Raw genomic sequence first — 11878 nt, 5'->3', positions numbered from 1 at the left:
AAGTCGTGCAGCACAGTCAAAACAAAACAAACAACAAACAAAACAGAAAACAAACCCCCCAGAATAAAATAAAAATACTCTCCCCCGAAAAACACCCCCAAACCCAAAATAATAAAAACCCAAACAAGTATCACCCTGGGACAATGGGCATAAATTGGATGCTCTTGGACCAACTGGGGTGTACAGTCACTTGGGTTCAAGGCTGGACCCCATATCAGGCTTCCCAAGAACTCCCTCCCTACACTCTGTCCTGGCTTAGGAGCCAGGGTGAGCCCGAGGATTCTAGGTATATCAGTCATCCAGCTGAAGGCGAAGCTCCTAGTCTCCTCTACCTGTTTGAGAGATCCTCTTGGGGTAGTCTGTTTCTGCTATGGGATAGGAGAGCAACCCCTGACCCTTCTCCATGAGAGGGGCAGGAACTTGCCTCTTGTCTCAACAGATGCCCCTACAAGGCAGCTCTCTCCCTTTCTCTCTTCCCAGTCTTCCTCTTATTCATAGACTATTCCATTCATTCCTTTGTTTATTTAATACATTTTAACTATTCCCCAAGATAGGTGAGACACTATTTCAGGCATTAAGGATCTAGTTAACAGGACAGACAAGCTCCTTGGCCCAACAAAGCTGGCATTTTGGTGCTGAGGACAATACACACATACATACATGTCTAAGTACATACATAAATACACATGCACATACACAGATAAATATCCATGGTCATGGCAACATACATATTATAAAGAAAATAACAGAGAAGAATTAGAAATCAGAGCATGAGTTAGCAGGCTCTTGGAGACAGGGCAGTCAGGGAAGACATCATTTAGAGGTTTTTTTTTTTTTTTTGCAAATGCATGGAAGTAAGGGGGCGGACCGCATAAGTTCTAGGAAAGCCCAATTCCTGCAGAGAAACAGGAGAGGCTCCCTGAGAAGATGAGCTGTTTGTTGGGGGTGGGGGGTAGAATCAGCAAGACACCAGAGCAGGGAGGGTAGGAAGGGCAGGGATAGAAGACGTGCAGAGAGACAAGCAAGGGCAAGTTTATAAGCAAGGGCAAGTTTACGTGTGCTTGTGTGAGCTGTGTTGAGTGCTTTTCGCGTGTGATGTGAAGCCACGGGAGAGTTCTGAGCAGGGCAGTGATAGGATCACACTGACATCTCTGATCCTGCTCACTGCTGCTGGGTGGGAGTTTAACTTGAAGGAGATAAGAACAGAAGCAGGGAGGCCGGTTAGGGACTATTGCAATACTCAGTGGGAGAGAGTCAGTGGTGGGTTTCAGAGAACAGAGCCCTGATCAGTGGTTGTGAGTAATGTGGAAGTAAATCTTGGCAAAGAATGAATACTTCTTTACTTTTAGGCATGCGTGTTCGCATGCTAAGTTGTGTCAACTCTTTGCGACCCCGTGGACTATAGCCCGCCAGGCTCCTCTGTCCCTGGGATTCTCAAGGCAAGAATACTGGAGTAGGTTGCCATGCCCTCCTCCAGGGAATCTTCCAGATGGAGGGATTGAACCAGGGTCTCCTGCATCTCCTGCAATGGCACACATGTTCTTTACCACTAGCGCCACCTAAGACTGACCCACAATATGGGTTTCAAGGGTAATGGTTCCCTTTCACCACCAGTGTTGAGGCTGTCTGATTCCTGAAGCAGAGATAGGAAGCCAGGAGACCTCCAAATTTCCTCTTATTAAGTGAGTCTCCTTAGATACAATGCAGTTTTTAGTACCCACCACCAAGCACAAGGCTTCCTATGTATCTCAGTTAACACAGGGTGCAGGAGATCATGACCCAAACGCAACTATATAGTGGTTAAGAACAGGAAAGCTTGACTTTTAAAAAAAATATTTTTTTTGTTTATTTATTTTTGGCTGTGCTGGGTCTTTGTTGCTGTGCAGGCTTCTCTCTAGTTGCGATGAGTGGGGGCTACTCTTCGTTGCAGTACAAAGGCTTCTTGTTGCAGTGGCTTCTTTTGTTGTGGAGCACAGGCTCTAGGGTGCATGGACTTCAGCAGTGGTGACATGTGGGCTCAGTAGTTATGATTCCTGGACTCTAGAGCACAGGCTCAATAGTTGTGGCTTACTTGCCCCACGGCATACGGGATCTTACTGGATCAGGGATCAAACCCTTGTCTCCTGCATTGGCAGGTGGATTTTTCACCACTGAGATACCAAGGAAGCCCAGAAAGACTTGATTTTTAACTTAGCTGCATTTCTTAGTGGTTATATGACTTTGGGTAAGTTTTGCCATCTCTCAGGGACGGTTTTCTTCCATAAGAAATAAAGATGAACGGCTCCGAAAGGATGAAAGATTCATCAGGTACATCTCTATCAGATACAGGATAAGCTCTCAATGTTGGTTATGCAAAACTCTGGAAGGAGGACTACGGATTGCCCCAAATAGGATGTGAATGAGGCCATGGCTCACACCATCAGTGAATCAAGTGGGCCACACCTCTGCCTCCAAAGCAGTCCAGAAGGAAGTTCTCCTTCTTAACTCAGCATCTGGCCTTTTCTGTTTCCTCATTGGTGTTTCCTGACATTGACTCTCCTCTGGTTTCTCCAGGACCCCAGCCTGGCCACACCTGTGTTGCCTCTCAGTCACCCACTGAATCCTCAGGAGACCTCTGTCTTGGGTCAGTTTTCTTGCCAAAGTGGGCACACCCAGAGCCAGGAAATAACCCTCCTTCCTCACTCATTTAAAAGCCTGGTAGTCCTGGACAGTTCTACAGGGCACTTGGGTGCAGGTGGAGCCTTAACATTGGACTCTAGGACAAGAGCATCTCTTTGGACAAAGGTAACTCCTACTGCTCAGAAACTGTGTATGGGGAACCTTCTTTCACTGCTCTGTGTCCAGCCTTGAGGAAACTTTGGGAGCCCTGGTCCAAGACCCACACTGTCAGAGGAACTTAGACTGTTTCCAGAGTGCTGCTGGTAGTGGGTTTACTCTTTCTCTAGGGATGACTATAGATTCAGGCACTGCATATCCTGAGGCAGAGCGGGATGTGAACAACTGGCTCTCATTGTGGGGAGTTTGTGGTCTTCTTGGGGAATTGTCACGGTTCCCTAAACAGAAGCTAACCGTCAAACGGTCCCCTAACAGTCAAAATACCTAATGTGGTCCATGGACATCCTTGTGCAGAGACGCCTCTTTGGATGAAGGGTGGGGGAAGATGTGAGTCAGAGAGACAGGGTAGCTGCTGGTTATTTAGGATGCTCAAGCTTGAAGTCAGGAGAGCTGGTGGCTTATCAGCTGTGCTAAATGGAGACAGGCACACACTCCTTCTTCCTCTAAATCCAGAGACTTGCTGCACCAGAAGGTACCTGAGCTGATGCACTGAAATCTCCAAACAATCCTAGATGTGATGGATGGAGGGCATCCCAGGGCCACTGCAGCCTGGAGAGCTAGGACCACTCAGCCCTGACAGTGATGGGAGCTTCCATCTTGGGTTTTACAGCCCTGGAACATACTTTTCCCATCCTTACTCTCAACTGTGTGTCTAAGATAAGGTCTCAGGACAGTTTTTTTAATACAGAATTCCGGGGGAAGGGAGAGAAATGGATAATGTGTTTTTCTTCCCTCTTTCCCTACAAGACTAACCGCTGACCACAGCCTCTCCACCATCTGGTCTACTTCGTCCTCTTCACAGAAAGCCCTGAAGCCAACATGGCAATCCCTATGTGTAAGTGGTGAATCACAAACCAGCTTGGAAATACTTCCATCTGGTCTCCTCAAAGAAATGGAGTACAGGGGTTTCTCTTTTGTAATTTAGAGTACAAGAAACCCTTGTAGTCCAGATTTTTCATTCAAAATAAATAAGCAGTTCTAGAACTACTTATTTATTTTGATAAAGGGGGTAAATAAGAAACAATGTATTGATGACTGATTTATATATACTTTGCTTTGTTACTACCCAGAGACTATCAATCAGCAAAAAGACAAGTCACTGATAATCCTAGAAAAAGGGTGAATCTTGAAAGACTCTTGGGACTATGAGTGGATGTAGCTTCTTTCAGATGCGTTGGTTCACAAACCAGCCCCTGCCCTATTTCCCTTCCCTTTTTCCAATAGCCAGTCATTGTCAGAGCAGTAAATCTACTCCTAGGAATCCTAGGAATCAGAGGCCTTTATTACCAGTTGCAACTGGAATCCTAAAGTTTACAATAACCTCATGTATATTTTGTGATTTTCTGTCTTCTGGCAGTGAAAGAATATCCCAGTTACCTTCACATTCGTGATTCTCGGCAGATGGTGTGGGTTGTAAAAGGAAATTCATTAATAGCAGTTCCTTCTAGGAACAACGTTAAACCTGGTGAGTGACAATCAAAGCCACTGTGTTGCCCTTAAAGGGACATCAGCTCCACTGGGGATGGGGCTGAGCTTGTGTGAGCTTCGGAAGCATATTCTTGGGGACAGCTTCAGTGTCCTCAAGAAAGGCAGAAAAGGGCAAGATGGTTCCCTCACACGATCTGGGAAGGGTGTGAGGAAATGAGACCTGTACCCAGAAATGAGGGTGTGATAGACCTGGAGCTCTCCTTACCAAAAGAAAATGCCCTTAGTTAAGAAGAGATTATTCATTCAATTAACAGCTGACCTTCTCCTTGGAATTTCTCTCTTCTAAGTTTCAACCATTGCTACCTGTGTCCTTAAATTTAAACTGCTTCAGCTTTCCATTACCATACCTGCATTTTTTCTAATTTGGAGTCCTCTCTTCTAATAATAGGGACATATTCCTTCCTCCCATCAATCCATTGCATGCCAATTATACCTCAATAAAGCTGAAAAAAAAGTCAATCCAAATCAGCTTCTTTTCCTTTCTAATTTGTTCCTTTGATGTTTGATTTCATTCCCCTTTGCCCTGCTTATTCTGTCTTTGTCTTCTTTCTAACTCTGATAGACATGTGCTAATAGAACATTTCCGGGCTTAATACTAAAAACCTCCTCTGGATTTGCACATTTCATTTCTACAAGTGTCCTATTTTCCTATGTGGTAATCTATATACTGTTCTATGTACAGTCATAGTCATGGAAGAGTACACAGCTTGTCTCCATTTCCCCACCCATGCTTACATCAAACAGCAAAACTTTGGACTTGTTCTTTGCCCACTCATCTCTAGCTTCTCTCTCCAGTCACCAGACCCATTTCTCTGTCCTCACTTTCTGTTCTTCAGTGGCAGTCAGCATAATCGATTACTCTTTCTTGAACACTCTCCATTCCCTCCTTTTGTAAGAATGTTCTATGTGGTTCACTGGCTCTTCTTTTGCACTCTCCCTTCTGACTCCACTTTCTCTGTACCATAGCCAAATGCTGGCAATTTTCAGAACTCAATCTGTAACCATCACACCACCACTCTGAAGGGACTCAGAGCTGGTTTCTTGGATTGACGTGTTGCCTCTTCATTCTGGCATCTATGCTTCCAAACCAGGTGTCTCCCCTGAAAATTTTACCCATGTCTTTTTTTGCTTCCATCTGACAGAAGATGATAGAGAGCAGAAGAGTGTGTATAGAAGGGCTTCCTGGCCAAGCATGAAAATGGCCTGGAACATTCCCATTCATAACCATTGGCTAAAATGGAGTCACATGACTTGTAGCTAACTACAAGGGATGCTGGGAAATGTAGTCTAACTCTGTGTCCACAGACAAAACAAAAGCAGATTTTGGCTAGTAGCTGCTGCTGCTAAGTCACTTCAGTCGTGTCCGACTCTGTGCGACCCCATAGATGGTAGCTCACCAGGCTTCGCCTTCTCTGGGATTCTCCAGGCAAGAACACTGGAGTGGGCTGGCTAGTAGCTAGTGGCCTTTAAATTCCAACTATCACAGGGTGGATGTTCAGTGAATGTTTCCTGAACTGTTTGCTGAGCTGATGTACAGGTCTCTGTAACCCATGTCCTTTTGATGTCCTCTCAGAAATCTCCGGTGGTACTAGTGGTAAAGAACCCGCCTGTCATGGAAGGAGATGTAGGAGATGCGGGTTCGATCCCTAAGTTGGGAAGATCCCCTGGAGGAGGGCATGGCAACCCGCTCCAGTATTCTTGTCTGGAGAATCCCGGGGACAGAGGACCCTGGTGGGCTACAGTGCATGGGGTCACAGAGAGTTGGACACGACTCAGTGACTTAGCATGCAGACATCTCTAACAACATCTATTCCAAAAGTGGAACTGTGGATCTGACTTCTCAAAAATGGTTTATCAACCCAGTCTTCCCCACCTTCTTTAGTGGCACTAACATCACCCTGTTCACTGGAGCCAGAAATACAGGAGGCATCCTTATTTCTTCTTTCCTTTGATCTCCATTTAATCCACCAGCAGAGGCTGATGAGTCTATGTGCAAAATAAGCCTTATTTCTCAGTTAGTATCGTCTTTCACTTGGAGCACTGTATTGCTTCCTCCCTGCCCTCTCTCCCACTTCACTTTTGTAGCTTCGCATCCTATCTTCACAAATCATCAACAGTGACCTTCTTTCCACATTAATCGAAGAATATTGTTTCCAAGTATTTGTGTTTTAGGGGTGGAAGTTCGGGGAAAGTGAGCAGTGAGGAAATCTCAGGCCCACCAATCTTATTTTTGGAGCCTGGAACTTACCGAGCTTCTTTCCATGTAAGGGTCTTGACATTTCCTTTCCCTGTCAACACTCTTCTTCCAAACTCCTCCACCACCACAGTCCCATTTCTTCATTTACCGGCTTCTTCTTAGCGTTAAGTTCTTGGCTTGAACTTCACTCTGCTTTTCACTTCCTCTTTCTTGGTCTCTCTCCTACTGTCTCAGGCCTTTGTCAGTTTCCCCAAAACAGGTGTTGCCATTTATTGTGGTTCTGGTCATTTCTCTGTTTCCATGGTTTAGTTCCATTTTCCATGGTGGCAATAACAATGTCTCTTGTTCTCAGCTAGATCTCTAGAGCCTTGAGTGAGCACTCAATAAAGAATGTTGAATGGATAAATTCCCTTCTCCCTACCCAGAAGGATAGATGCAGAACATGTAGGCTCCGGGGAATCACCTGCTAAATTAGCTGAGAATTAAATTATACTGAGAGTGACAGAAAATCCACTCAACTAGGAATTAATTACAGGCTTCCCCGGTGGCTCAGTAGTAAGGAATCTGCTTTCCAATGCAGGAGATGTGGGTTTGATCCCAGGGTCAGGAAGAACCCCTGGAGGTGGGCATGGCAACCCACTCCAGTATTCTTGCATGAGAAATCCCATAGGCAGAGGAGCCTGGCAGGCTGCAATCCATGAGACTGCAAAAGAGTCAGACATGACTTGGTGACTAAACCATCCAGCAGGAATTAAATAAGATAGAAATTCTTTTCTTTGTCATGGAAAAGAAGCCTGAGAAGGCAGACTAAGGCCCATAGGTGCCTCTGTAATGCTACCAGATTCCAAGGATTCTAGGCTTCTGCTTTACCATCTTCAAGATCACCTTCACCACCATCTAGGTATAAAGACAGGGAATAAGAAGAAAGCTCCTCCCAACTGAGTGAACTCCTTTTAAAGAAGAACATTCTTAGAAATCCTACACAATATTCCACTCCTATCTCATGGGCTAAAACTTAAGCATATGGTCAAAGTTAGCTGTAAGTGTGATTGGAAATTTATTTTTATTTTGGGGAAGTAATATATCCTGGTGACAGCTGGGGCTCTGATATTAAGGAAGAAATAGGAAATGGGTTCCAGCCAACTGATGAAGGGTCTTCGACACATGGCTAGTGGGAGAAGACTTCGGGAGGTGGGGTGTGTCCTGGCTGCTCAGTATCCCCCATATGTGAGTGTCAGACCAGAAGGAATGACCTTTTCACTGCTTGGAGCCTGACACCTGTTTCCATTTTCCCTGTGTTTCCAGTCATTCTTTCCTTGATAGCATGTAGAGACGTGGAATTCCATAAGGAAGGAAAAGGTACTCCACATTACTTGGGAATCAAGGACAAAAATCTCTGTCTCTATTGTACAGAAATCCAGGGCTATCCCACTTTGCAGCTTAAGGTGAGTGGTTGTTCAGCTAATTAGAGAAGTACATTAATGAAAGGAACTTTCAATTTCATTTAATCTGTTACTGAATATAAGTAATAGGTTTGTATAATTCTACAGTAATAGAAAAACAGACTCCGTATGATTTCAATATCTTTAGACCATGAAATTTTTGCACCTTGTTTAATGTCCCTGAATGGTCCAGGGTCTCCTGGTTTATAGTCTATGGGAACTTGAATAGAATTTGTATCCTGCTGCTGTGTGAAAATTGTATAATCTTAATTATGTTGAATTGGTTCATAGTGCCTTTTGGATATACTATATGCTTCTATTTTTCTGTCTATTCATTCTAGTAACTTTTGAGAGTTTGATATTGAAATTCCAACTAAAAATCTTAATTTAATATTAAAAAGCAGAGACATTACTTTGCCAACAAAGGTCTGTCTAGTGAAGGCTATGGTTTTTCCAGTGGTCATGTATGGATGTGAGAGTTGGACTGTGAAGAAAGCTGAGCACCGAAGAATTGATGCTTTTGAACTGTGGTGTTGGAGAAGACTCTTGAGAGTCCCTTGGACTGCAAGGAGATCCAACAAGTCCATCCTAAAGGAGATAAGTCCTGGATGTTCATTGGAAGGACTGATGTTGAAGCTGAAACTCCGATACTTTGGCCACCTGATGCAAAGAGCTGACCCATTTGAAAAGACCCTGATTCTGGGAAAGATTGAGGGCAGGAGGAGAAGGGGACAACAGAGAATGAGATGGTTGGATGGCCTCACTGACTCAATGGACATGAGTTTGGGTGGACTCTGGGAGTTGGTGTTGGACAGGGGGGCCTGATATGCTGTGGTTCATGGGGTCACAAAGAGTTGGGCACAACTGAGTGACTGAACTGAAAATGGCAACCTACTCCAGTCCTCTTGCCCGGAAAATCCCATGGACGGAGCAGCCTGGTGGGCTGCAATCCATGGGGTCTCTAAGAGTCAGACACAACTGAGCGACTTCACTTTCATGCATTGGAGAAGGAAATGGCAACCCACTCCAGTGTTCTTGCCTGGAGAATCCCAGGGACGGGGGAGCCTGGTGGGCTGCCGTCTGTGGGGTCGCACAGAGTCGGACACAACTGAAGCGACTTAGCAGCAGCAGCAGCATAGTGGAATGATATGTAACTTTGTTCTGTGTTTTCCAAGTCTCCTGTAAATATGTTATCATTCTTTCATGCTACTGGTGCTGCTGCTAAGTCACTTCAGTCGTGTCTGACTCTGTGCGACCCCATAGATGGCAGCCCAACAGGCTCCCCCGTCCCTGGGATTCCCCAGGCAAGAACAATGGAGTGGATTGCCATTTCCTTCTCCAGTGCATGAAAGTGAAAAGTGAAAGTGAAGTCGCTCAGTCCTGTCTGACTCTTAGTGACCCCATGGACTGCAGCCTGCCAGGCTTCTCCGTCCCTGGGATTTTCCAGGCAAGAGTACCGGAGTGGGGTTCCATTGCCTTCTCCGCATCTTTTCATAATTTAGAAAATAAAAAAGAAAGAAGAAAACAAACAAACCAAAAAGAAACAGGTTTGCAATCCTGGATATTCACTATAAAGAAGGAAAGCTGACTTGATTCCCAAGTCAACACAAGGGACCTTTGGAAGGTGTAAGACTCATTTTACTGAAAGAGCCTACTTTGCAAGCCAGAGAATACATCCATGAAAATGTTTCAGAATGGCCATTCTCAGTCCTCTTTAACCACCTCCCAGAGATCCTCTGAGCTCTTAAGGGATGCTTCCTCTTAAGTAAAGCTACTGAATGGCAGTAGGGACCAGAGGGGAGATTGTTAATTGGATTTGGCGGATGACACACTTATGGTCTCCATTCTGAAAGTCAGATATGTAGTTGTGAAGCCAATCCTCTGCTTCTGATGGAAGCTGTAATGTATAAACTCACTTGGAGGTGGGGAACCTCATGAGACTGGACTGAACCATCCGATGAGTGCATCCATGAAAGAGTTTACAACTCCCTCTGTTCTCAGGAAGGCAGTTCTAAGGAAGGTTCAAGGAATCAGAAGCACCTCTTGTGATGGGATTCTGGGGTGGGGCCAAGTACTAGGAGACAGTGGATTGCCTGTTTTGAGAGCTGGCGTCCCCCTCTCATCTGCCTGTGTCCCTTACCGCTGTCCCTCTCTTTGGGGAAAAGGGACAGTGCCAGGGCTGAGTTAGTTTAGCTCCCTCCTGCCCAAAAGCCTCTCTAACCAGCCTTTTTTGTACCTTCAGGAAGAAGATATCATGAATCTCTACCATAAGCCCAAAGGAGAGATGCACTTCCTCTTTTACCGGAATGATGAAGGCTCCACTGCTGTATTTCAGTCTGTCTCCTACCCTGGCTGGTTCATTGCAACCTCCTCTGAGGCAGGGCAGCCTGTTACCCTCACCAAGGAGAGGGGCACAGTCAAAAGCACGAATTACTACTTAGAGGGTGGACTCTAAATCCAGTCTGGGCTCTGGGTGGCTGAATCCAGTTCAGAGGATCAAGCAGTCAGAGGTTCTTCTGTTTGAAAACACAACAGGTCATCTTAAGAGACCACCATACACGGATGCCCATCCATAGCCTACCTCATTCTCATCACCTCAAAACCACCTCCTCTTCTAGATACCCTCTAGATTTGTTGATGTTGTTTAGTCACTAAGTTGTGTCCGACTCTTTTGTGACCCCATGGACTATAGCCTGCCAGCTCCTCTGTCCATGGGATTTCCCAGGCAAAATATTGGAGTGGGTTGCCATTTCCTTCTCCAGAGGAATCTTCCTGACCCAGGGATCGAACCCACATATCCTGCTTTGGCTGGCAGATTCACTGAACCACCAGGGGAGCCCATCCTCTAGATAATCTCTAGATGATTTCTAGATACACTGTGTCCCCCACTTGCACGTTGTTCCAGTGTGAAACCTGAGTCACTTTTTATTCTTTCTTCATCTTGTCCCATCATCCTAATTGCCAAGTCCAGTTAAGTCCACTCCCAAATCCTTCTTGCTAGTCCTTCTGCCAACCCATAGCCTGGAATTGTGACTTCCAAACATATAATCCTATCAATAAAAGATATTAATAATTCTATGCATGCATTCCAAAAGATGAATCTAAAGGGTAAGGTGAATGTAAAATAAAAATATCACAAGTCTTTATAGTCATGATGAACTCATAGTATCATCAGTTAATAATTTGACACACAGTATACAGTTTGGTTAAGATTAATTGTTAACCATCAGTTCAGTTCAGTTCAGTTCAGTCACTCAGTTGTGTCCGACTCTTTGCGACCCCGTGAATCACAGCACGCCAGGCCTCCCTGTCCATCACCAACTCCCAGAGTTCACTCAAACTCATGTCCATCGAGTTGGTGATGCCATCCAGCCATCTCACTCTCTGTCGTCCCCTTCTCCTCCCACCCCAAATCCCTTCCAGCATCAGAGTCTTTTCCAGTGAGTCAACTCGTCGCATGAGGTGGCCAAAGTATTGGAGTTTCAGCTTTAGCATCAGTCCTTCCAATGAACACCCAGGATTGATCTCCTTTAGAATGGACTGGTTGGATCTCCTTGCAGTCCAAGGGACTCTCAAGAGTCTTCTCCAACACCACAGTTCAAAAGCATCAATTCTTTGACGATCAGCTTTCTTCACAGTCCAACTCTCACATCCATACATGACCACGGGAAAAACCATAGCCTTGACTAGACGGACCTTGGTTGGCAAAGCCATAGTGGATATAAATCAATCTGTATTTCAAAGAATCACTAATAGCCATTTATGCTTTTTTCAAGCATCAACTATGACATTTTCTTGTTATTATTCCTGTTTCCTAGACTTTTAGGGGGACATTCAATCACCAGTTTCTTTATTCTGATGCTTTAAACCAGTTGTCCATTTTGTGAGGATTGCTTTATTTAAAGCTTGTAGTAAA

The 11878-nt window shown here is 45.0% G+C and overlaps 1 protein-coding gene across 1 annotated transcript; it reads left to right on the top strand.

The window, feature by feature from the left end:
* The first annotated feature begins 3654 nt into the window (after positions 1 to 3654).
* IL36B (interleukin 36 beta) lies at positions 3655 to 10417 on the top strand. The gene is made up of 4 exons (XM_088841741.1): positions 3655 to 3670; positions 4193 to 4300; positions 7826 to 7965; positions 10205 to 10417. Exons 1-4 carry the CDS (start codon positions 3655 to 3657, stop codon positions 10415 to 10417), a joined length of 477 nt encoding a protein of 158 aa, XP_088697867.1.
* The last annotated feature ends 1461 nt before the right edge of the window (positions 10418 to 11878 follow it).

Source organism: Moschus berezovskii, chromosome 11 (assembly GCF_049115385.1).
Source record: "Moschus berezovskii isolate FMDL1 chromosome 11, NW_MosBer_1.0, whole genome shotgun sequence".
Lineage (NCBI taxonomy): Eukaryota > Metazoa > Chordata > Mammalia > Artiodactyla > Moschidae > Moschus > Moschus berezovskii.
This window is presented reverse-complemented; position numbering and strand designations above follow the sequence as displayed.

Coding starts and splice junctions, on each gene's coding strand:
- IL36B (XM_088841741.1), top strand. Junction 4,301..7,825: donor TAGGAACAACGTTAAACCTG/GTGAGTGACAAT, acceptor CTGTGTTTCCAG/TCATTCTTTCCTTGATAGCA. Junction 7,966..10,204: donor ATCCCACTTTGCAGCTTAAG/GTGAGTGGTTGT, acceptor TTGTACCTTCAG/GAAGAAGATATCATGAATCT.